Here is a 25,936-nt window from a genome sequence, read left to right on the forward strand (position 1 = left end):
AAAAAAATCTAAATAATGATCTCAAACAAAATAAATAGCAATAAAAAATAAGGACTAAATTTAAAAGATTAAAAGATAAAAGAGGGTGAAATTGAAAAATATTTATAATTTTATAGATTATTCAAAATAAAAAAATAGCAATGAAAAGAACATGGACCAGATGTAAAGGAAAAATAAATTGAAGGGGTTTGTTTGAAATTTTAAAGGCGCCGGTGCAAGATTTAAATAGGAGAGAGAGAAGAAGAAGAAGAAGAAGAAGAAGAAAAAGAAAAAGGAAAGAAATGGCCCTAAACGCCAAACTAGAGGCGTGTTTGGCACGCATACTATCCCATTGTGCAAGGAGCGTAAAGACCTTCCAAATGTTGTCTCTGTAAGGTGATGTTCAATGACCGGACGACACCGCTCGCACCACCCAAAAGGTGTGGGGGCTATTCAAGACGCATGTGTCAGTATGTTTTTAAAAATAATATTTAATAAATAGTCAGTTATAATAATGCCCTTGAATAACTTTCAAATCAATAATAAAACTAGTGTAAAAGAACAAGAAAAGCCATTAGAAAACGGTTAACAATTTCAAAAAAATTAAAAAGAACACCTTAATTGAAAGGCATCAAAATTTTTATGATAGTGGTAAATTTGTAATTTTATTATCCAAAGACAATAAAATTACCAACTTAACACTACATAAATGATTAAAGACATATATATATATATATATATATAAAAGTAAAAAGTCCACTTGACCTAAATACCTAATTTAAAGGTTCTTTTAATCTATGAGCAATTTTGTTAGATAACAATTCAAATAAATAGTGATTTGTTCCTAAGGTATAATTAAACCTTCTTTTCCTTTAGTTTTTTTAATTAATGATTAATTAATTATTTTGATTTAATTTAATCGATTAAGAAAGAATATAATTTCAGAAAAAGAAAAAGAAAACTATATTCGATTACGTGTTAGACTACAAGGACCAATGAGTTACATCTTATAAACTATAGGGATCAATTAAGCTATCTCTTTTAAACTATAAGGACAAAGTTATAATGAACTCTGTAAAGTGGCAATAAAACTCAACTTTTAGTCCTTGACTTCATCTCTGATTCGTTACTTCGATCCTCCTCCTACTACACAAGAAACCTGACCGAGTCACAGCTCAACACGCTGAGTCGTAACCGATTCCGATCTCCTCCGCTTCTCGATCTCTCAGGTACCACTCTCTTAACCTAATCGTCACTCATTCGTTTGCATTTTAGGGTTTAATTGGATTCTAATATGTGTTTTTTTACTGTTTAGGGTTTAATTCGATCCTGATTAGCGATGGAGTTGAGGTTTAATGTAGGGGGGAAAGTAGTGGAGAGAGTAGATTTGATAAGGAAGAAGAAATGGCCATGGCGCTTAGATATTTTTCCATTTGCGATTTTGTATGCGATTTGGATGGTTACGGTTGTGCCGAGCATTGACATTGTTGATGCTTTTATTGTTCTTGGTGGACTTGTTGCTATTCATGTTCTTGTTTTGCTTTTCACTGCCTGGTCTGTTGATTTCAAGTGCTTTGTTCAGTACAGTAAGGTAATGTAAATGTTTGTGTGCTTGGTTTTGTTTTGTTTTTCTTGTGGATTTTGGGTTTTTTTTTGGGGGTGGTTAGGGTTTCTTTTTTGTGATTTGGGGGTTTTTTGTGTAGGTTAATGATATCCGAGCTGCGGATACTTGTAAAGTTACGCCGGCCAAGTTTTCCGGTTCCAAAGAAGTTGTGCCGTTGTATATTCGTCAACAAGTAAGTTTTTGTGTTGTTTTGCTTTGTTTTGGTGAAAATGAGTTTTTTTAATAAGTGGATTGGATGGAATTTGGACGTTCTCAGAGCTGGTAGGGATGAAAGGTTGATGTAGGGTACAAATGGATGCATTTCGTGCTTTTTTTTATCTGTTCTTTTTATATTTGGAGGAGTGAAAAATGCTATTGGCTATAAAATGATAGAAGAATTGTATGCTTATGCTGGTAATGTTATTTGTGAAGTTCATGGCGCAATGTTGAAGTTTTTATTGATGGAATGTTTTGGTTTTTCTGAAATTAGGTGTTAGAGGGTTTCTCTACATTGACTGGTCTTATTCTTAAGTTGAAACAACACAGGGTGAAGACTTAGCTCACTTCTTGTCAAATACCATTCATTTCAAACCCAATTATGATAACTCAAACATCTTCATTTTTGCAAATATACCTGTTTGTAATACATGATGTGACTTTTCAAAGGTATTGTATGAACTTGATATAATGTGTATAAGTTAAACGATGGGCTTTGCAATTTGCTGTTTAGACCTTTGATTTGACTACCAAAGATTACTTTCTCAACACTAGAAGTCCCACTCATGCTAATGAAAAAGAGTTTGATTTTATTGGATACCTAAGATAAATTAAACAGGTATAGCTTTTCATCTATCACCTACATGATACCCCTTGTTTCTTTTCTGAAAATTTCTTTTACTTGCATAGTCGGCAACATCCTCATCACCAGGGGATGGGGAAGAGATTTACTTTGATTTCAGAAAGCAGTGGTTCATCTATTCAAAGGAGAATGAGACATTTTGCAAGCTTCCTTACCCTACCAAGGAAACGTTTGGCCACTATCTTAAAAGTACTGGCCATGGTTCTGAGGCTAAAGTAGCTGCTGCAACTGAGAAATGGGGACGGAATGTGTGAGTATTTCTATCTTTCTGCTTCATATATGTCCAATATTTGTGGTCCTTTAGTTCTGTTTCTTCAATGTTTAAAATTAAGGTAGCAGAGAGTGTCGATCTTATTATAGGCTAAGGTTTCCCAAGTGTTCTTTCTTCTCAATGTCAATTTGTCCTTTCCTTATGGGCTGTTGGTGCGTTTCCTGCTTCCATTGTCTATGGACCAGTTCAATGCGCTCTGATCTGGCTATGCTGCTAGATATGCATTTTCAATAACCTTGCAGTATGGATGGTCATAAAGGGACACTAGGACAGTTTTTTGGTTATGCTCAATTGCTCTTTTAGGATAGTAATATCAAATTACCTTTTTGGATTTTTATAATATGGAAGGACAAATATTGCATACTATCAACTTATGATATATATTCTTTTTCATGTTCTTAGGAAAAACTACTTCATCAAGTGCGGTTAATTTAATCCCTCGTACACTCGATATAACACGTATTTTGTTGTAGTGGTTTTTGGAATATGCAATTTGGCTGTTGGACTTTTGTTATCAGCATATCATTTTGGTGTCCCTGAAATGATATCAACAATGCTTCCTGAAGCCTGAACTTCTTAAGAAGTTTTTACCCGTGTTTTTATTTTCTTCCACTGCTTGATGGGGATTGTTTATGGTTATTTAGATTTGAATATCCACAGCCCACATTCCAAAAATTATTGAAAGAGCAGTGCATGGAGCCCTTTTTTGTATTTCAGGTTCTGTCTTTAAACCACATCCTCTCTTTCCTTATCTCTAATTCAGAATTCTATATTTCACCTTGTGTTATTTTTTTTGGGTCTAAATTCAGTTTTATATATGCTTTACATCTTTTCATTCTGGCATTCTTCTTTGGTTTTGCAATACATCTGTATAGGTGTTCTGTGTGGGGCTTTGGTGCTTGGATGAATATTGGTATTACAGTTTGTTTACCCTCTTTATGCTGTTTATGTTCGAGTCAACTATGGCAAAGAGTAGGTTGAAGACTCTAAGCGAGCTAAGACGTGTTAGAGTGGATACCCAGACCATAATGGTGCATCGCTGTGGGAAGTATGTATTTTTTATGCAATTTTGGTGCTTTTGTAAATTATGAGTGTTTGTAGATATGTATAATTATGCCATCAACATGATTTTAGATGGGTGAAGCTCTCCGGGACTGATCTTTTACCTGGTGATGTTGTCTCCATTGGACGCTCTTCTGGTCAGCATGGAGAAGATAAATCTGTACCAGCAGACATGCTTCTTTTAGCTGGAAGTGCCATTCTGAATGAAGCCATTCTCACTGGCGAGTCTACTCCCCAATGGAAGGTAGTTCTTTTTCCTGTTTTCTGATTACTGTTATTTTATACACTTTTGAAAGTGTGATTATCTGACATTGGTTTTGACATTTGAGTGAAAAGCTATTAAATTTGAGTAAGTCTAACCTTATTGGATTTACATTTGGGTTGTTGTGTTTTGACAAGCAGGCTATTTAATTGCTATAAGCCAATTTTGTTTTTTTAAAAATAATCTGTGATAGGTCATTTATGTGACTTATGCTCGTTTATATTTTTGCTTACCATTGAGGATGTTTGCATTATCAATGTTCCAATATGAAGCCTAAATGCTTTCTTGCTAAATTGATTTCCTCAATTGAGTAATACTTTGTTTTCATCCTTGGCCTGAATGCTTTCTTATGTTCATCTCAAACAAAAGGGAAAAAAAGTGGCTTTGTTTGTTAGTTATTCTTTCATTGGCTGCTGGTTTGTATATTTGGAAGTTGTTTGAATCACTCTCTCTAGAACTTGTGAAAACAGAAGAACATTTTTCTCAGGTTTCAATCATGGGTAGAGGGATGGAGGAGAAGTTATCAGCCAAACGCGATAAGAACCACATTTTATTTGGTGGGACTAAAATTTTGCAGCATACTCCAGATAAGGTCAGTCATGTGAATATGTAACATTGCCTTTTAAATTCCTGAGCACTTTTTTTTTTGTATCAGAGACAGTCTCTTTGCTGTTTCAATTGATTCCTTTAATTGTTCCTGGAGTTAGAACTTTCCCCTAAGGGCTCCTGATGGCGGTTGTCTAGCTGTTGTTCTTCGAACTGGGTTTGAAACAAGTCAAGGGAAACTAATGAGGACCATTTTGTTTTCCACAGAAAGGGTACTTAAAATTTCATTCATAGTTGACTGAGGATTACTGAAACTTTTATGAAACATTCTTTTTCTAATTCCTAATTTGGATTCTTCTTTTGATTATACTTGTTGAAGGTTACTGCCAATAGTTGGGAAAGTGGGTTGTTCATCCTATTTTTAGTCGTGTTTGCAGTAATTGCTGCTGGTTATGTACTTAAAAAGGTAAAGTACTACTCCTTTTTTAGGTACTTTTTGGAATTTTGTATAAGTTGGCCTATGCTAATGTGATTTTCTTAATGCAGGGACTAGAGGATCCCACGAGGAGCAAGTACAAGCTTTTCCTGAGTTGTTCACTTATCATAACATCTGTAATTCCACCTGAACTGCCAATGGAATTATCAATAGCAGTTAATACATCTCTTATTGCATTGGCACGGCGTGGAATTTTTTGTACCGAACCTTTTCGCATCCCGTTTGCAGGAAAGGTAAGTTAATGTAGCCAATTAGTCATCCTTTCTCTCTCTCTCTCTCTCTCTCTCACTCACTAGTCCTTGAATTGCTACTTTTCTTATTAAATCAGAGATGGTGTTTGCCTTTCTGACATTAGTTGGTTGCCTTGGCTGTTTTAGTTGGGTTGCCATTCCTTCACTTTTGAGAGATGATAAAGGTTATAGATTAGTGTAATTTATCAAGAAACGCCAGCCTTATCAAGAACTGAACTTGTGCTTCTTTTCTCATTGACTCGTACATTAGCGTTTATGACGTACATTTATTTCTTGATTGTATGGTTACACTCTCGCATATGTGGTGATTTGGGGCACAGTGTGTGCTAGGGCTTGTGTATCAACAGGTCACCTTATATTAAGCACTGTCCTCATTTTTGTCCTGCAGGTTGATATATGTTGTTTCGATAAAACTGGAACACTTACATCAGATGACATGGTATGCTTCTTACATAACCTGATGTTGCGTGTTGGTTTTTGATATTGAATTTCCTTATATCTTGTTGCTGGTTTCAGGAGTTCCGTGGAGTTGTTGGGTTGACAGAGAGTGCAGATTTAGAATCTGATATGACTAAAGTGCCTGTCCGAACAGCAGAAATTTTGGCCTCTTGTCATGCCTTGGTGTTTGTGGATAACAAACTGGTATGCTTATGTAATTTTTGGCATGCTGTTCCTAGAATCCCTGAATTTTGGTTGTGAGCCATTTTCTATTATTGTACCAGTTCACCTTTACATTTGTTTTCCTTGGATGAAGGAAATATAGTTGGAATGCATATGATTAGAGTATGTCAAACAAGCTTGTAGTATAGTTGAAGCACAAGAAAATGTAATATTGAACTGTAAAGGCCTGTATTGCCATAACAAGTCTGGTCGTCTATTCCCACCTTCTATGTCAGCTGAATTAAAAAAAAAAAAATTGTCTCTGTTGATGCATGGAGGCAAAAATGGAGTTTAGTACAATTCACTAGTAGTATGGTTACCTGGTTCTGTGGCAGTTTTCTAGCAAAACAATTGGTATTTGTATTTCTGAGTTTTTTTAATTGTGTTAATTTATGATGACTTAGATAAATGTTATTTTAATACTCCTTAGACTGGACTGTTTATTACGTTTCATTTACTTGTAACCAAAGGCTGTAGTGCCTCTGCAGTGTACTGTATCCTGTCATTTCATAAATAATAAACTCAGTCTTCTACTATTTTGTCCTCAAGAACTCTAAGCTTGCATGAATTAACACCCTTAAAGAACTGCCTTTTCTTTTTTTCTCTAAGAGATCTAAGTTTCAATGAAGCTTGAAGTATCCCTCTCCCTTACTACACTTGTGATTGTTGTGACTAGTAACCATCACTCTGAATCAACTTTGGAGATGCCTTCTGGCTTCTCACCTTTTTGAGAACCAATAAGATGGCAAGGAGGGAGTTGTGCCAGACTTTTTTCCCCACACTTCTCATACTGAATCTGCACTGTAAATGAATGGGAATCGTAAAAGTAAAACAGGGTATGGCCAGCTATCCATGATAGTCTTGTCCCCTTTAAGAAGTATTAGGTGTATTACTTTATTGGGTTTCTATCCCATTATCATCTTATGGTTGTCTTTACTGATGTCTAGGCCTTCCCCTCAGAATAAAGTGTTTGCAGAAATGTCATTTTTGATAGAACAACACATGAAACAAGTTTTCTTGGAATTAGTTTCATCGAGGCCTTGGGAAATTAACAGCTATATTTTACTGAAATGTCATATTGTATGCTATTCATTGTTCTTGGTGCATCATTAAGATTCCGCCTTACCATACTTTCAAGATAGCACAAGCAAACTATTTACTGATGAAGGCAGCTGGCTGACACGGGCTAAAATCCTTTACATATGTTTGCTGTCCCTCGAGAATGCTCTAACATTTCCATAATTGCTTGTAGGTTGGTGATCCTCTTGAGAAGGCTGCACTTACAGGAATAGACTGGAGTTATAAATCTGATGAAAAGGCGATGCCCAAAAAGTAAGTTGTGGAAATTGCTCCCAGTGGATTGATTTGATTTGTATGTCTACAATGTCATTTTTCTCCTGCTTAATCTCTGCCTAGAATATATTTTGATTGAAATCTTGATGTGGTCATGATCTGTTTTAAAAGGCTATTCTATTACTATTAAAAGAAAATGAATTGAAGGGAAACAAGGCATGTGTTATAGATTTAATATGCAGTGTAGAATAGATTGAAGGGAGAGATATTTCATAAATAGAGCCAAGTCCAAGGAGAATGATGAAAGAGAGGAATTCAATCACAGGCAATAAAGAGTGCAATATTGATCGAGTTCATTTTCATGGATTGGCTCTTGTTTAAAGCATTTTAAATGTGCTAATTATAGTGCAAAATATTGGAGAAAGTCATTCAACTATTAAGTCATTAAATGACACAAGGATAATATCAAGCTAGTTTTCAACTTTCATCTACATTGAAGCATGGGAAAAATTATCATGTCTTTTAGGAATCCTCATATAGTTAGTCTGTAAGAACTAGCTGGTAGATAATCAGACTGTGAAGGCAAATGGTTCCATGGAAAGATTTTTTCACAGCAAACTCTGCATCCTAATTCATTGTGTTGGTGTGACAGTCTACCAGTCACTCTTAAATGTCTATAAGAAACGAGTTTCCTTCTGTTAGATATTTTGTTTTCTTTATTTTTCGGAGCACATGGAGTTTGTGGTTTCCTGCATGAAGTTTTCTTTTGACAAGTGATAGATGTATTGAAATGCCCAAATGGAGGTGAGGTGAACCATGTAGGCATTAAGCAAGACATATACTGATGAGAAAGACAGAAATTGGAAGAATGAAAGTTATGGATGAAAGGAAATAAGAGAACCAGATCAAATCCCATTTTGAGTTTTTCGTAGTCTGGGTTTATTTCATTAGGCAGTTTCATTGCAATTATTTGTCATTCTTATGAGTTGCAGAGGAGGTGGCAATGCCGTGCAGATTGTTCAGAGACATCACTTTGCATCCCATTTGAAACGAATGGCAGTTGTTGTTCGCATACAGGAGGAATTCTTGGCATTTGTGAAGGTCAGTTGCTTATGCTTTTCATATGAGTTACTGGACTTGAACAAATTTGGCGAGCAATTCACAGATTTAAGATATTGACCTTTTCATTTGCTGAGGACTCTGTAAACATTTGTTTGTTTTTAAATATTTCAATCACTAGATGGGCCACTATAAGATGTTTTGCAAAGGAGTGTATTGGAAGCTGATCTAAATGTGGTTCTGAGCCTCAATTGCCACATTATGACAATATTTTGCTAATTCTTTGACCCATCACAACATTATCATTTGTTACTTGATTAGTGACCATTTTCTAATTTCATTGCCTGCCAAAATACAATAATATGAAAAAAGAATTGCTGATTTAATTGCAGTCTATCTTTTACTGTCCTTGGAGATAATATCATCATGATTTTTGTTTTGGATGTTTCAGGGTGCACCTGAAACTATTCAGGATAGACTCATTGACTTGCCACCATCATATGTTGATACATATAAAAAGTACACACGTCAAGGGTCTCGAGTTCTGGCCCTTGCTTTCAAGTACCTTCCGGACATGACAGTAAGTTTCTAATATCTTTTACTTTCTTCTCGCCTTTGTATTTACTTAAATAGTGTGCGTATTCTATTTTGACTTCCACTGTTATATGCACTTGATACTTTTTCTGATCCACTTGTGAAAAGGTTGTTTGAACCCTATCTTCAATTTTATTGTTTGTCATTCATAATGCTAGATGCGGGCCATACATTGAATCTTAACTTGTAAATACAATTATAGGATTAAACTGATAAATATTCCATGTGAAAGTATCACGACCATTTCCACCGAGCTTCATCGTTTTGCCAGGTCATCTTGAAACACATTTCTGGAGATGTTAGGAATGCACGAGTGACATATTTGTTGTCTTCTTTGTTGTTCAGTCTTCTTTGTTTTGCATCATTTTTAATTCTCTATAATGCCAATCATGAAATTCTTGCTTTTGTTTTTGCCCCTTGTCAATTCAAGCAGCAAACTATACAAGTTAGTTAAAATGATATGTTATTTTACATGTTTTTTGTGGAGCAATAATTACTATAGTAATTTGTAGTTTAGTGTGAAATGCAAATCACTCATTTGTTCTCGTGATGAGGCATGGGATTTACCTTATCTGAATTTTCTCGTTGTATAGATTTGTTCAGTGTGTATATGAACTTGCTTGCTGAACGGCAATAAAGGATCCTTACAGTCAACCCCAAGTAGTTTGGGATCAATGTCCTGTTGTATAAATTTGTTCAATGTGTATACCATGCATGCTGAAGTTGCTATATCTTTTTTTTCCCATGAAGGTTAGTGAAGCTAGAAGCTTGGACAGAGATGTAGTGGAGACTGGTCTTGCATTTGCTGGCTTTGCAGTAAGCAATAAATCCTCCAACCATGATGCAACCCCACCAACCCCAACCCCCCCCCCCCCCCCCCCCCAAAAAAAAAAAAAAAAAGAAAAGAAAAGAAAAGAAAAAAAAGAAACCCCTTTCTGGGTTCTGTAATTTGCTTGTCAATAATTACTTTCTGTATTCTTGTCATTATTAAAGTTTCATGATTGTAATTACAGGTATTCAACTGCCCTATAAGAGAGGATTCTGCTAGTGTATTGTCTGAATTAAAGAATTCATCTCATGACTTGGTAAGTGGTACCTTCTCAGTAATTTTAGGTGGCATATGTATGTATGCCACATTCAACATATTAGATCACCTGCTGATAAATTAAAAAATATTATGTTTATTGGTTTTCTTTGTTATGGATTTCAATAACTCCAGTTTTGTTTTTTTTTCATTGGAATCAAGAAGTGCTCCTTGTGGCTTTTAAGGGTTTAGAACTGCTTGATAAATGAAATTTGAGTTTTTTGCAGCTTTGTGTATTCCTCATTTGATTGAAAATAGCACTCATGATGTTCACTGTTTTTAGGTGATGATCACTGGTGACCAAGCTTTGACAGCTTGCCATGTTGCTAGCCAAGTGCATATCATATCAAAGCCAGCATTAATTCTTGGTCCATCAAAGAGCGGAGAAGGATATGAGTGGATATCTCCAGATGAAATGGAGAAAATCAGTTACGGGTAAAGTTACCACCTCAATAAATTGAAAAAAAGAAAGGGAGGCTATTTTGATACTTTATGCCCAATATTTATGGCATACTTGCTCTTTTTATCAATTGTAATTTTGATTCTTTAGTCTGAAAAAACAAAATGCATCTAATTTCAGTGACAAAGGGGCTGAAGAATTGTCAGAGACTCATGATCTCTGTATTGGAGGTGACTGTATTGACATGTTGCAACAGAGTTCTGCTGTCCTACAAGTCATTCCTTATGTCAAGGTTCTGAATCATACTGCTTGTTGGGTGCTGGGGATTGATTTTCCATGATGGTTTCATCTTGATGATGCATGCCCATTATTATGGTTTCAGGTTTTTGCAAGAGTTGCTCCTGAGCAAAAGGAACTCATCTTGACCACTTTCAAAACTGTAGGGAGGGTCACGCTGATGTGTGGGGATGGAACCAATGATGTTGGAGCTTTGAAGCAGGTATATACATGATTTACACATGTTCTTTCATTTCTTGAGCAAATATTTGCTCCAATTGTTTTGGTACTGCATTTAACATGCACTTATTGTTTCTGTATGCATGGATAAGTAGTTCATAGCTGGTAATTAATTGATCTCTGTTTTTGAATTTCAACAACAATACATGCACACAACTGTTCCATATATTTGTTTGTGTGCATGCTTGTGTGGTTGAAGACCTTTTTAGTTCGGACTAATCATATTATTGGATGGTCACCAGGCACACTTGACTTAGAATTGACTCTTGTTGCCAGCTAGTGGACTTCAGTTGTTAGTTCAACCAGGAGCCAAGTATTTTATTTTCTTTTATTTTCTGGACCAATCAAACTTTATTATTTCAGCTTGGGTAGGATAGATCTTTAGCGATGCCCATACAATTTTAAAGGTAAAACTTGAGGTTTGACATCAGTCTTACATGGACATAACAACAAAAACAGTATAAATACATGATACATGTTTTTCAGGCCCATGTAGGAGTAGCACTGTTGAATGCAGTGCCTCCAACAAAAAGTGGAAACTCTTCATCAGAAACATCTAAAGATGGAAATCTGAAGCCTTCAAAGTCAAAATTGAAGCCTGAAGTTAGTAATCTAAATGGAGAAAGTTCTTCTAGAGCCAAAGCTGTCACAAAATCAGATTCCAGCAGTCAAACAGCTGGCAACCGCCACCAGACAGCAGCAGAAATGCAACGACAGAGGTTGAAGAAGCTGATGGAAGAGATGAATGAGGAAGGTGATGGTCGTTCAGCCCCCATTGTCAAGCTTGGAGATGCTTCAATGGCTTCTCCCTTCACAGCAAAGCATGCATCGGTTGCCCCCACCACAGACATAATTCGTCAGGGTCGCAGTACTCTTGTGACTACCCTCCAGATGTTTAAAATACTTGGTCTTAACTGCCTTGCTACAGCATATGTGTTGAGCGTCATGTATCTGGATGGTGTCAAGCTTGGTGATGTGCAGGCCACAATCAGTGGTGTCTTTACGGCTGCTTTTTTCCTTTTCATTTCCCAAGCACGCCCCCTTCCCACACTTTCAGCTGAAAGACCCCACCCTCATGTTTTCTGCTTCTACGTTTTCCTCTCTCTCATGGGACAGTTTGCAATCCACCTGTTTTTTCTGATGTCGTCTGTGAAAAGTGCTGAGAAATATATGCCTGATGAATGTATTGAACCCGACTCCGATTTTCATCCGAATCTGGTGAACACCGTTTCATACATGGTGAGCATGATGCTCCAGCTAGCCACTTTTGCTGTGAACTATATTGGTCATCCTTTCAACCAGAGCATCACAGAAAGCAAACCATTCTTGTACGCCATCTTGGCTGCTGCAGGTTTCTTCACGGTGATCACTTCTGACCTTTTCAGGAACTTGAATGACTGGTTGAAATTGGTGCCCTTGCCACCAGAACTGAGGAACAAGCTTTTGATTTGGGCTTTGCTCATGTTCCTGAGCTGCTATACATGGGAGAAATTGTTGAGATGGGCTTTCCCTGGTAGGATTCCATCTTGGAAGAAACGACAACGGTTGGCTGCAGCCAATTTAGAGAAGAAGAAACGTGTCTGAACCATTACACAAGTCTTTGAAATTTGGAGAATAGTGCTGATAAGGAAAGTAGCAGCAAATCTAGAGGCATCAATTAAACGGTATGGATTCATCATTGCCTTGATATGTAACATTTCTATCCCATTAATTTTGATCACATTGTGGGAATTTTGTCTACCGATGGCCCAATTATACTACCAAGGAGAAAGATGATGATTTTTTTTTACTTGGATCATTGAAGGTGAGAGAAGAAGAATGTCTCCAACCTTTTTTTAACACAGTTGTAGGTGGAAAATCTCGTACGCTACAACTCCAAACTATTTTTACTATTTTACTAGTTGATCCATATAGAGAGCTGCTTTTTTTCTATGATTATGCCTTTTGGGATTTGTACTACCCTAGACATGTTTGCTATAGTAATGACATTTTGTGTTCAATGAGATGCACAAGGGTGTTCTCTCTTTGTTCCCTGATACTTATTATGAGTGCCTTTAAGCAGGCAGGGCTGTGAACTAGCAGAGTCAAGTTGTGTTTAAGATTACTTCGTGAAAACTAAGGTTGCAATTGTTTTTCCGCAACAAACACGGTATAGTGTTTGGTAATAAACTAAAATTCGTTTTGTACTGCGAGACTAGTAAAAAAATTAAGTTTAAAACATAGTTTTTTTTGAAGCAATTTTTATGTATTTTTTTTAATTGAGTTTTGTAAAATCTTGTTTGTTTTTGCATTTCAAAAACAGTTTTGAAAAAATTTAAATTTTATTTATTTTTTTCTTTACTTCAAATTAATTGTTTTTTGTATTTTTAGATTATTTTGATGTACTGATGTTAAAAATAATTTTTTTTATGTATTTTCAAGTAAAAAGCACTTTAAAAAACAACTGTAACTATACTTTCAAACACAATTACCAAATATTTTATACATGTTTTTTGCTATGTATAAACCTCAATCATGATTTTTACCAAGTACGTACAATACTTAACCATATATTTTTAAAATTTATTTTTTTAAAATCATAACTACAAAAGCTACTTAAAAAACAAATAAGTTTGAGTTTGAATAAAATAAATTGAGTTCGAGTCATATGCTAAGTTTATAATAATAAGTTTGATCTTGTTTATAAATAAAATAAAATAAAAATAAGTATAGTGGTACTTTTTAAAAATTGATTCTTTAATCTCAATGTTATATATCAACCTTAATTTGACTCTTATAATCATTTAATATGTTCATTTTCGGTGTATTTTATAGATAATTTGCTTTCACTCTTGTAATAAAGCTTTGGATTTTGCTAATATTGTTTTTAAAAATAAATTTTATCTCGAACCGAGTAATAAATTGTTCATAAAAACGATTGAGCTTGATAAACTTGGGAAAATCAAAAAGATTTTGAGCCATGATCTTAATTATAGGTAATATGGATTGTATTGAACAATAATGTGATTGGGATTTGAATTCATCCATCATGCGTGCACGAGAAGATGTGTGGTTGATATTGAACGATCTAAATCTTAATCTTAATCTTGTGTATAATTATATCTACCAGATAATTAGCTATTTTAAATTGCACCATTAAAGCTGTACATATCTAATTTAATGTCCATTGTGCTTGAACAATTAGAAGATGCCAGCCAGGTAAATTAAATTTAAAACCCACAAATTTCCCCTACCCAAAAAGAAGAAGAAGAAGACTAACCCCCAAGCAAACCATAATTTTTTTTCTGAAAATCCGTACTAGTTTAGCACCATTGGGAAGGACCGCACAGGACACCCCTGCCACTGCCGACTCTGCTCCTCCTGCAGCTGCCAAGTTTAAATTCAATCTCAACAGCTAGAAGATGACCCAAAAAGGAAAACAAAAAAAAGCACGCTAGTACAACTGTAAAAATATATATAAAAAATGAGAAATATTTTGAGTAAACTATTATTTAGTCCCTGTTTATTTAGCTAAATAACTTGTCAATCCTTTTTGTTTTTAAAATCTCATATTAGATCCCCATATGTTTACGAAGATGTCAAATTGTTTTTTGTATATTTTGAATCGTTTTGATGTGCTAATCTCAAAAATAATTTTTTTAAAATAAAAAAAATATTATTTTGATGTATTTCAATACAAAATACATTTTGAAAAACAACTACAATTACACTTTTAAACAGGCTTTATATCTACGAATAACTTACTCCTTTATCATATTTGTTAAATTTATTCTGATGGGTTGACTCAATAAGTTTATCACCTAACCCATGTTAAGTTTTTAATTGAATTAGACTAGAATTTAATTTTAATTGAATTAGAAGATCAAACATTGCCTTGTGAAATTCAATTGACTAGGAAAAACTCAATTTAAATTAGAAGAGGTTGATACCAAGAATTTTTTTTAAAAATAACATAATATTATTTTAATAAAAATAATCAACCTAAACTAACCTAGTGTTTTGCAAGTTAATGTTATGATTTAATGACCAAGCTCTTTCCAAGTCAATTCCTACATTACAATTTATATCTTCTTTCTTTTTTCTTATATACCTTCCTTTCAGAAAAAAAAATTTCAATTTCTCATAACAAAAAGAAAACTAGAGAGCCCAAAGGTATTGATTTATGATTTTTATAACAAGTATAATTAAAATATAGAAATCAAGAAATGTAAAGGAGAAAATATAAAAATTTAATTTTTTTTAGCAGAGAATTGTTTGGATAGTAGCGTATAATATTTTTAAAAATATATTATAATAGTTTTTTTTCAAGTTTTTTTTATATAAAATTAACGATTGAGTTTTAGTATATTTTTGTTTTGTGTTTTATTTTTTATTAATTTATATATTTAAATATAAACCCTATATATTTTTTCATGAAAAATCGAAAAGAAATCATTGCTAGATAGGCTACGTACAGCGTCGGCCCTAAACAAACAAGATACATTCCACTCTCTCTCCTCTTTGAAATCTCTCAAAACCCATCAATCAGACACCAAATCCTCAACTAACACCAAGGTAAGCAAACCCTAACTGTCTTCTTCTTTGATCCCTTTTTTTTTTCTGCAAAAAAAATCTGTGGTTTTTTTCTTTTTTCTTGTTCGTTTCGGGATTTATTTTAACAATGTCATTATGAATGTTTAAGGAAGAAACCCTTTAATTTTTAGGTAAAACCTTAAACCCTGATTTTTTTTTCTTTATTGGTTTCTGGGAATTTTTTATTTTATTTTCTGCGTGCTCTGTGTTTTGATTTTCTGCGGCTTTTTGTGTTGTGGTTGGTCTTTGAAACGGGGTGATGCAGGATAAGGGCATGTCGTTTTTGAGACCTTGGCTGTTTGGTTACCGAGGGAAAGAAGGAAGTAGAGGGGAATGGGCGTGTGGATCATGGGTTCTTTTTTGCCCTAACAAATAAATAAGTAAAAAAAATAAAATTAACGTTTTATTTTTTGTTTTTTTGTTTTTTGGAAGGGGGTTTTTGTTGGAGGTGTGGGATCATAAAGTATGTGAGCGATGTTGAAAATGCCGAAGGCTAGTTGTTTCTGAAAGATATTTCATTGAGAACTTCTACAACCTTAACGTGATGTGTTGAATAGTTTCGTTGTTGAACTTCATCGCTTTTAGGATGAAACCCTTTTATGTTTTCGATTTTGTGTTCACTGTTGTTTTGGGATGCATTTAATCGAGTAAAAAAAGGGGTAAGCTTGAGGGAAATTGGTTGGGATATGTCACTATTGTGTTTTGTAAATCTATCTTGCAATTCAATGCAACTTTGTTATTGAAGATTGTGGATGATGGCAGATACATTTTACCATTAAACACTGAAAAGTTATGGATGCAATTACTGGTGTGTTTATTCTTTCCCCCCCCATTAATTTCTCTGTACCTCAATGCATTCTTACATAGTGTAACATGTTTCCATGTTTTGATTGTTGCTTTTGTCTTTTTGGTTGGTTTACTTTTTTATTTTTTCATGCATATGATTATCCCTTCAATGGGTACCATGCTGAGAAAATTTGCTAGGTTTCAGCATTGATGTACCTTGATTCTGCATGATATATTATAGGAAGTAGTATAATTGTATTGGCATTGAAAGTTTTTGATAGTGGTCTCGTGTATTTGCTTGTGATTCTCTCTGAAAACTTCTTTTTTTTTTAATCTTAAAAGGGTTTTGCTTGTGTGTTTCCCATTCACCCAGAGGAGGGCAGAGGGTAAAAGTACCTGTACTCCATGTTTGTTTGTGTTTTGTAGGTTAGTTTCAAGGGACGCTTTTTACCATCAAACACTTGCTTTTTGGCTATGGGATCATGTGCTTTTTGATGTCGCAGTCAGACAAAGGTAGTGGAAAAGAACCCAACACATCTTTTGCCGTAAATGCATTTATATGTTGTAAAGAACATGGAGTCAGTTTTGTTTTTGAGGCTTTCATTGTGGTTCATCTTTACAGACTCTTCAGAATTGCATGAAAGTTGTGGCAGGGGAGATGAAAGTACGAAGAAAGGGGCGTGTTTGTTGGAGATAAAACGCACTGGAATGATACAATGGGGAGTCAGCAGGCATATTGAGTTCATTGACAGTCCTGGGGAAAATAACCCTCAATTTCCGCCTGCCGTTGTCGAGCATGGACAGAAGAACCCTCAAACTGCATCTGCCATTGTTAAGCATGGACAGAAGAACACTCAACTTCCATCTGCCGTTGTAAAGCATGGGAAGAATAACCCTCAGTTTCCATCTGCCATTGTCAAAGAAGATTTGAAAGTTGGCGAAGATGGTATTGAGTCTTTTGTGTTGCCAGAAGCTAAGAAAAGGAAGTGTCATGCCCTCAGCGAACGCAGAGAAGCACAAGCTGTGAGACGTGCTAAGGCAAAGAAAACTAATCTTGTTTATAAGAGTAAGCAAATCAAGCGTGAAAATTCCATTTCCATAAAAAAGGAGAATGTCAAGGATAGATGGTCAGTAGACAGGTACAGGGTAAATCATTACTCTTTTTCTTCCTTTCTGTTTGGTTGATATGTCACATGATGATCACTAAAATGAATGATGTATCTGGTTTTGAAGGTATAATCTGGCAGAGAAAAGTATGTTGGATGTCATGAAGGCTGAAGGGGCAGTGTTCGAGAATCCCATTTCCCGGTCAGCACTGAGAACCGTAGCTCGTAAACACATTGGTGACACTGGACTCTTAGACCACCTACTGAAGCACATTGATGGTAAAGTGGCACCAGGTGGCACTGAGCGGTTTCGTCGGTGTTACAACACCCAAGGGATAATGGAGTATTGGCTGGAGAGTGCTGACCTGGTTAAAATCAAGCAGGAGGCTGGGGTGCCAGATCCAAACTATGTTCCCCCATCTTGGTATAGGCCTGGTAGTGTTTCACAAGACTCTGTTTCTGCTAAAGAACTGACTTTGCTTAGAGATGAAGTAGCAAAAATGAGGAGGTAAATAAATAGTACTAGAATAAAAGTCTTGTTTACATTGAGCTTAGGTCTGTGTTCCTTGAATAATTAAGTCTGCCTCTTATAGGGATATGGAGGAGCTGGTATCCAAGAATCAAGAGCAGCACCAAGCTAACCAAATTGGGGTGAATGTTGAATCACTCTCTGCAGTAGAAAAATAATATGATTACTATTAAGATTGCTTTATATAGCTCCATTTTAAGTTTCTGTCCTTTCAACAGGATATTTACAAGGAATTTGTGGAATGGAGAGGTAAGATAGACCAGCGCCTAATGGGGATTTCAAGTTCTTTGGGTGATTTGCAGGTATCAGAAGAACACCTTATCTTCTGTTTATTTTTTCCACTTTTTACGTACTATTTGCACATGTCACTGTACATAAATCAATTGCCCCTGACTTTTCCTTTTGGACAGAGCATGTATAAGGATGTGATGACATGGAAGTCCAAGACTGAGCAACAACTCAAGGAAATCTCAAATTCACTGAGCAGCATGCAGGCATCAAAGCAATGTACTGCCCTCAATCCAATTTCTGAAAGATGGGAGGACTGGTTGGAGAGCACCAACTTGGATAATATTCAAGGGGAAGACTTTGCACCTTGGTTAGAGAACACAGATTTGGTTAATTTTAAGCAGAATGCCTCACCGCAGGAACAAGAACCCTGCAACGCTATTCAACCTTGGTTGAAACACTCTGATAACCCCTCTCAGGAGCCTGTTTGTGCTGGAGAGCTGGAGCTGCTCAAGGAAGAAATGGCCAAAATGAAGAGGTGATAATTTTTATTGACACAATTTTGGGTCGAGGTCTAGAAGACTTTATGTTTGACCAATATCTATCACAACACCTCTCCTCACATAGGAAAAAAAGATCTTTATTAATGATCCGAGGTTTGTTGTGCCCTTTTCTGGTATAAACAGAGATGTGCAGGAGTTGGTACCCAAGAGGATGGAGGAAGATCAAGCTAATATGACCCCAGATTCATCTGCCACGGCCAATTCCAAGTCAGAACTTGACAATTCATTTTCATTCTTTCAGGTGACATTTTATAGCATCTGGTCAAAATATCTTGCTCACTTTACCTTCTATCATGGTTTGTGAGCTCAATTAAACACGTATTTTAAATATTGCCTTTGCAGGAGATGTACAAAGACTTGGGAAATTGGAGAGTGAAGATGGAACAACAGATGCTGGAGATTTCCAATGCTGTTAATACTTTACAGGCATCAAAGCAATGCATCACCTGAAGCTTTAACATGAAGATAGAAAAGATAGGATGTTAGTGATCTATCCTTCCATTTTGATGAAACCACTTACCCTTAGAGTAGTAGGATTAGATACTGTACAGATTTTACAAGCTAAAACAAGAGCTCCTGCTGTGTCCGAATCATCCAAACCAATAGTACCAGCATCTGACCTTTTGGCCATCTAATGAAAACTTACACGAACCTTACCTGACATATGAGATGCTAACTGTAGGGATCGCTCTTTACTGTTTTTGGGTTAAGATGAAGTTGGACACCTTGGAGCAGATCTTTTCTTTTTTTTTGTGCTGTCTAGCAGTTATATAAGTTTATTTTGTTTAGGGGATGGGATTGTAATGAGTTTCTGAATATTGCACTCCTTAGTTGTTACTTGAGTTAATTTACTTGCAGTCCTCCATTTTTACCCCCTCGTGTTGGCCAAGCTATAATATAAATGGTTATTGCAACATGCTGGGAAAGGCTAGCAAGCTGCGTTTTCTGGCATTGTTTTCCCCTGGAGTGAACCATAAGGCATTTTTCCCCTTGAAACAGGATTTCAAGTTGTCCTTGTTTATTGTTCATCAGGACGGGGTTTATCCCTTTGTGAACCTGTTTTGCGAATCTATGCTGTGGCCAAACAGCTCATGCTTACGTGTATGCATCAGATATCGGCAATACTTGTGGCAGTAAACTTCTTAATTTGGGGCTGATGGGAGTGTGGTTAAAGTTTTCAAATAATTTTTGTTTGAAAATATTAAAATAATATATTTTATTATTTTTTTAAAATTTATTTTTAACATAACATATCTAAATAATTCAAAAACATGCAAAACTAGTTTAAAAACTAAAACAAATAGAAGAACATTTACGTGTTTGATATAACTATTTTGAAACTTAATTTTGTAGTATTTTGTTCAATAAAATGCCTTCTTTCTCATCAATATTTCCACTCTATCACCATTTCCTTTGTTATTTTTTATTTTTAAAAATAAAAATTGAAAAAGAACATGATGAAAATGATTAAATTATAAACATATGCATTAACATGCTGGTACTCCTTCTCTTGCCCCTGTTTTTAGCCGATGCTCTTCTTGTCTCTTGTCTTTTTTTTTCCAACCCATTTGAGTAATGGCCTGAACGAACTCCAGTTTGGTTGACTATTTTCTTTTTTTCTTTTTTAAAAAAAGAAAAAAGATTATACACCGTCGATCACCCGGTCTGGTAGATGTTTCTATTTCTTAATTCTTACACAAGAATTAGTTATAATTTAATTTAGAGATACTCAAGAGTTTGTTAGATATATTAAACAAATGTGTTTATTTATTGACAATAAAGACATATTTTTTCACATAAGAATTACACAAGGATTACAATCATATCCTAATATTTTATATTTGTGATAATATTTTGTTAGAAAAAGTTATATAATTAATTGAAAAATGTTTATATTAGATTTATAATAAAAATACTTAGAGTTTGTGACATTAATTAAATATAAATATATATAAAAAATTAGTTTTAATATTTTACATTGCTAGATAATGCTTGTATGTAAAAGGAAAAAGAAAGATTGTTTACGTCTTTTATTTATTTTGAAAATACAGAAAACTTGAAAAGAGAATTTGTAGATTACCTCTAAAATGTGTTTTTCAAAATCAATATGAATTTCAAAAATTAAAAACTTTGTTTTAGTTTTCTTTTTCTTTTTTCCAATTTTCCAAAAACACAAGAGCAATAATTGTATTTTCGACATTTTATTACATTATCTACCAATCATTATTGTACACTATCTTCAATCCACTTGTTCATAAAATTAATATTCTCATGCAATGATACTGGTCTTCTTTCCTGCTCTCTCCCTCGACATCAACTTTTACACAGTTGTCTACAAGCCACAGGACAATGGCGGCTAACATTGTCCCTTCACCCAAAACGGTGTCCACCTTCCTCCAGGTCAGTGATACTTATCCACCCATTACCCCAAAAAAAACATAAAAATTGCTAGAATAATATGCAATTCAATGCTAGAACATCATTTTGACACCTCAAGAGCCCAAAATCCCATTTAACCAAGGATGGAATTAAAAATAAATAAATGCTAAAATGAAATTAAAGGGAATTTATATGAGAGGATGCTGCAATGAAGTCACCAAACCTTTCAACTTTTTTGTTTCTTTAAAAAAAATATTAATTTAATTATTAAAGTAATATGCAAACGTTGCCCTGATCCCCTCCCCCTCCCTATAAATAACGTCACTCAGCTCTCTACTTTACTATCCTCGATCAATCATCAATCTACTTATTTCAAAAATGTCTCCAGCCATTTCTGGTGCTCCATTCCTGATCTTCTTTCTAACTCTCTCCCTCCACATTTCCTTTCCCACTGCTGTCCGTTTACCAACCAAAGTGCCCAGCTTCCTCCCGGGCGATAATTCTCCACCCACTGAGAAGTATTGGTTCTCAAGGTTGCCCAACACTCCATTGCCAAAAGCCCTTCGAGATACTCTACAACCTGGTTATTATCCTTCAGTGATCAGAGATTTCGCTAATGGCCAAAACATTAGCGTTGATGCTCGTGAAAAATATGGAAAACACTATGGAGTAGATAGCCATAAACAAACTGCAAAATCTGCTCTCCCCGACTCAACAATATTCTACTTGTACAACGATGTCCATCCCGGTAAAAAGATGAAATTACTTTTTACTAACAGCGGAACCAAGGTTAGTTTCTTGCCTCGTCGAGTCGCAGAGTCTATACCATTTTCAAGTGACAAATTTCCGGAGATTTTGAAGTACTTTTCTCTACAAGTCAACTCGGAAGAGGCTGAGATTATCAGTGATGAAATAGGATACTGCGAGAGCCCGAACATGGAAGGAGAAGAAAAATATTGTGCTACATCTCTAGAGTCATTAATTGATTTTAATGTTGCGAGGCTTGGCCAAAATGTTCAGGTACTCTCAACTGAACCAGGCAAGAAGCAAGAGTATACTGTTTCGGCAAAAGCGGAAATGAGGGGAGAACATAAAGCAGCGGTGTGTCATAAGATCAGATATCCTTATGCAGTACATTATTGCCATGTAATCGAAGGCACAGAGGTTTATGTGGTTCCATTAATCGCTGCTGATGGCGCAGAAGTGAAAGCGGTAACCGTATGCCACCTGAACACATCAGCTTGGAGTCCAGAGCATATGGCCTTTGAAGTTCTCAAAATTAAACCAGGACCGGCTGTTTGTCACTTTCTGGCTACTGATACTCTTATTTGGGTTCCAAAAAAGGATCAAGACATGACTCCATGATCATAGGTCATAGCTTGGTATTGTGGTCGCTGCTTTTAAATTTGCATACTAGGAAGGTCCTGAAAAACCTTGTCTTAGCATGCTTGGATTGTCTTTTGAGAGCCCAGAAATGTGATTGTATTTTCTAGCATGGAATGTATCATTTGATGCAATGGTGTTTGTTGTCTTTTTTGTTATCCATTAATCACAAAGATTACCTTCAAATTGATATTTTATTGTTATCTTAAATACCACCTACTCAAGAACCGTAAAAGTACTGCTATGTATTCATGTCTCCTTCAATAAAGAAACTAATCTTCTTAGCAAACAACTTTTTCTCTCAATTTTTCTTTATGATATCAGAACTTGTGTGAACATACAACAATCTCAGTAAAATCTTACAACATAACAACAATGTCTCTCAATATTGGTAATTTCATTACCTTTAACTCAGCTCTATAAATTATTCATTTTTGAGAGAACAAACCTTTCTCTCGTAAAAAGTCAAGAGCTAGTTGAGCACCTCACTAATGAAGACCCAACCCCCATTAAGTACATCATACCAGACTCAAATAACACCAAAGATTCAGACATCTTTGCATCAAAACTAACCGAAGAATACATTGTCTAGCGAAAGGCAGATCGTCTTCTTCGTAGATGGATAATTAGGATGCTTTTAAAAGAAACACTCGGCCTTGCTATGGATTTAGATACTTCCTATGCTATCTAGAATACTCTAAAGAATGAATATGCACAAGATTCACAAGAACATGAAGTCACTCTCAGACAACAAGTTACATATCTTCGTAAAAAAGATGACAGAACCATTTAAGAATATATTTGTACCTTCAAAGGTTTATGTGATAATTTTTAAGAATCTTGTCTTAAATAAAAAAAAGTTTTTGCCTCCTCACTAGTCTTGGCCCTTGATATAAAACTTTCACTAACCATCATGTTGAAACCACTGTTGAAATTTATTGCTTTAAGTTGCTGACGTGTTGCTTGAAGACCAGTTCAGCTCACGTGTTGTTTTAATTTCTGCTAGAATAAAGGATTGAACAAGTCCTTAGGTGAATTGTTAGTAGTGGCGAAATGTAAGCCAAACGTGGCAGTAGTGTTGCTTAATTTTAGTTTTTCTGTTTATTTTCCTTCTATAAATCAGTGTAATTGATTGCTATAAGGTGGTGCAATTATCCTTATCATTATCCAGTTTTCATGCAATAAACATCTCCTGTTCAAATTCAAATTTCTGGTGTTGATCTACAGTAACAAACAGTCACTGTAAAGATCAAAGTCTTTTATTTTTTTTGCTTCTTGGTTCTTCACTTATTCTGCAAAAGTATTTTTAATTGGTATCAGAGCTTATTTCTTGAAGGGTCTGTAATGGATTCTGAAACTAACTTCTCTCATATCTCAACTCCAATCTTCAATAGAGAAAATTACCAACTTTGGGCAATACGAATGGAAACATATTTAGAAGCTATGGATTTATGGGAAGCTGTTGAAGAGGATTATGAGATCCTACCACTGCCAAATAATCCAACCATGACTCAAATCAAGAGTCATAAGGAGAGAAAGACCAAGAAATCAAAAGCAAAAGCCACTCTTTTTGCTGCTGTTTCAACAACGATCTTCACCAGGATCATGTCCCTGAAGTCAGCTAAGGATGTCTGGGAATATTTGAAGGAAGAGTATGCAGGAGATGAGAAAATTCGTGGGATGCAAAGTCTCAATTTAATACGTGAATTTGAGCTGCAGAGGATGAAGGATTCTGAGACTATCAAGGAGTACTCAGACAGATTGCTGGGAATTGCAAACAGGGTGAAATTGCTGGGAACTTCATTCTTAGACTCAAGAATTGTTGAGAAAATTCTGGTCACAGTACCAGAAAAATATGAAGCTTCAATCACCACTCTGGAGAACACAAAAGATCTGTCAAGTATTACCTTGACAGAACTTTTGAATGCCTTACAAGCCCAAGAACAAAGAAGGCTTATGAGGCAAGATCATGTCATTGAAGGTGCCTTGCAAGCCAAATTTCCAGATTCTGAAAGAAGGAAATTTGGCAGAAAACACCAAGTTGCAGCCAAACCCACTAGTCAAGGTCACGGTAAAGGAAAATTCATTAAAAGAAAATTTCCACCATGTCAACATTGCAACAAGATGGGTCATCCACCATTCAAGTGCTGGAAGAGGCCTGATGCAAGGTGCAGCAAATGCAACCAGCTTGGGCACGAGCCAATCATTTGCAGAGTAAAAAATCAGAAACAAGAAGAGGATGCTCAAGTTGCAAATCAGGATGATGAAGACCAGATGTTTGTGGCAACATGCTTCTCAGTACAAACTACCTCAGATCATTGGCTAATCGACAGTGGTTGTACAAACCACATGACTTTTGATAAAAGTCTCTTCAGAAATCTGCAGCCAACAGATGTTGCAAAAGTCAGAATTGGAAATGGTGAATGCATTGAAGCTAAGGGAAAGGGAACAATTGCCATTACAACAAACTCAGGTACAAAAACAATAGCAGATGTTCTTTATGTACCTGATATTGATCAAAATTTGCTGAGTGTGGGGCAATTGATTGAGAAAGGAATGAAGGTGATTTTTGAGAATCACACTTACTGTATTTTTGATGCTGCTGGGCACAAAATACTTCAAGCTAAAATGAGAGGCAAAAGCTTCTCATTTGTTCCATTTGAAGGAGAGCATACTGCATTTCCAGTCACTCTTAGTGACACTGAACTATGGCACAAACGATTGGCACACTGTCATCAAAAGAGAATGCTCACCATGAAGGTTCATGAAGCTTGGGAAGCAAAATAGAATGCCATTTCCACGATCAACTTGGCGAGCAACACACAAGCTCCAGTTAATTCATACGGATGTAGCTGGTCCCTTAAGCACACCATCACTGAATGGCAGCAGATACTATCTGCTATTTATTAATGATTACTCCCGTATGTGCTGGATATATTTCATGAAGTTCAAGTCAGAGGTGGCTGGCATCTTCTGGAAATTCAAGAAAAACATGGAAAACCAAAGTGGCAGCAGCATTCAAGCCATACGGTCTGACAATGGCAAAGAGTATACCTCAGCCGAATTCAACCGTTACTGTGAAGATGCTGGTATTGAACACCAGCTAACAACCCCCTATACTCCAGAACAGAATGGGGTAAGTGAAAGGCGTAATCGATATGTCATGGAGATGGTGAGAAGCATGATGCATGAGAAGAATCTACCCAAAATGCTGTTGGCAGAAATGACACCCTTTGAGATGTGGTATAATTATAAGCCTTCCTTACGTTTCCTCAAAATTTTTGGTTGTGTATGTTTTGTACATGTTCCACAGATTAAGAGGGACAAGCTTGACAAGAAAGCTATCAAAGGAATTTTTATTGGCTATAGCACAATTTCTAAAGCCTACAAGGTTTATCATCCTCAAAATCAGAAAATTGCTATTACAAGGGATGTCACATTTCATGAAGATGCAC

At 35.6% G+C, this 25,936-nt stretch overlaps 3 protein-coding genes across 6 annotated transcripts; all 3 read left to right on the forward strand.

Moving 5' to 3' along the window:
- The first annotated feature begins 1,049 nt into the window (after positions 1–1,049).
- LOC133699861 (probable manganese-transporting ATPase PDR2) lies at positions 1,050–12,940 on the forward strand. The gene is made up of 22 exons (XM_062123361.1): positions 1,050–1,208; positions 1,295–1,570; positions 1,683–1,775; positions 2,489–2,691; positions 3,357–3,429; positions 3,588–3,760; positions 3,847–4,018; positions 4,524–4,628; positions 4,744–4,854; positions 4,962–5,048; positions 5,129–5,311; positions 5,718–5,768; positions 5,846–5,971; positions 7,242–7,321; positions 8,275–8,383; positions 8,793–8,921; positions 9,686–9,751; positions 9,949–10,020; positions 10,303–10,454; positions 10,600–10,711; positions 10,802–10,918; positions 11,422–12,940. The coding sequence occupies exons 2-22, from the start codon at positions 1,319–1,321 to the stop codon at positions 12,517–12,519; spliced, it is 3,564 nt and encodes a 1,187-aa protein (XP_061979345.1). The 5' UTR covers positions 1,050–1,208; positions 1,295–1,318; the 3' UTR covers positions 12,520–12,940.
- A 2,402-nt stretch (positions 12,941–15,342) lies between these two features.
- On the forward strand, positions 15,343–19,590 carry LOC133699212 (protein DYAD-like). Of its 4 annotated transcripts, none has more exons than XM_062122374.1 (9): positions 15,343–15,489; positions 16,720–16,806; positions 16,916–17,432; positions 17,527–17,907; positions 17,993–18,050; positions 18,147–18,230; positions 18,339–18,694; positions 18,843–18,960; positions 19,062–19,590. In XM_062122374.1, exons 2-9 carry the CDS (start codon positions 16,776–16,778, stop codon positions 19,167–19,169), a joined length of 1,653 nt encoding a protein of 550 aa, XP_061978358.1. In that variant the 5' UTR covers positions 15,343–15,489; positions 16,720–16,775; the 3' UTR covers positions 19,170–19,590. The 4 variants fall into 4 exon arrangements, with proteins under 4 accessions (XP_061978358.1, XP_061978360.1, XP_061978357.1 ...); XM_062122376.1 differs by having other exon boundaries at positions 16,938–17,432; XM_062122373.1 differs by having other exon boundaries at positions 15,365–16,806.
- A 1,834-nt stretch (positions 19,591–21,424) lies between these two features.
- On the forward strand, positions 21,425–22,671 carry LOC133699652 (BURP domain protein RD22-like). The gene has a single exon (XM_062122994.1). It carries the CDS (start codon positions 21,477–21,479, stop codon positions 22,461–22,463), a length of 987 nt encoding a protein of 328 aa, XP_061978978.1. The 5' UTR covers positions 21,425–21,476; the 3' UTR covers positions 22,464–22,671.
- Positions 22,672–25,936: the final 3,265 nt, after the last annotated feature.

Source organism: Populus nigra, chromosome 7, assembly GCF_951802175.1.
Source record: "Populus nigra chromosome 7, ddPopNigr1.1, whole genome shotgun sequence".
In the NCBI taxonomy this organism is placed as follows: domain Eukaryota; kingdom Viridiplantae; phylum Streptophyta; class Magnoliopsida; order Malpighiales; family Salicaceae; genus Populus; species Populus nigra.

Coding starts and splice junctions, on each gene's coding strand:
- LOC133699861 (XM_062123361.1), top strand. CDS start 1,319: ATGGAGTTGAGGTTTAATGTAGGGGGGAAAGTAGTGGAGAGAGTAGAT. Junction 2,692..3,356: donor GAGAAATGGGGACGGAATGT/GTGAGTATTTCT, acceptor ATGGTTATTTAG/ATTTGAATATCCACAGCCCA. Junction 10,712..10,801: donor AAGTCATTCCTTATGTCAAG/GTTCTGAATCAT, acceptor TTATGGTTTCAG/GTTTTTGCAAGAGTTGCTCC.
- LOC133699652 (XM_062122994.1), top strand. CDS start 21,477: ATGTCTCCAGCCATTTCTGGTGCTCCATTCCTGATCTTCTTTCTAACT.
- LOC133699212 (XM_062122374.1), top strand. CDS start 16,776: ATGTGCTTTTTGATGTCGCAGTCAGACAAAG. Junction 18,231..18,338: donor GTTCTTTGGGTGATTTGCAG/GTATCAGAAGAA, acceptor CCTTTTGGACAG/AGCATGTATAAGGATGTGAT. Junction 18,961..19,061: donor ATTCATTTTCATTCTTTCAG/GTGACATTTTAT, acceptor TTGCCTTTGCAG/GAGATGTACAAAGACTTGGG.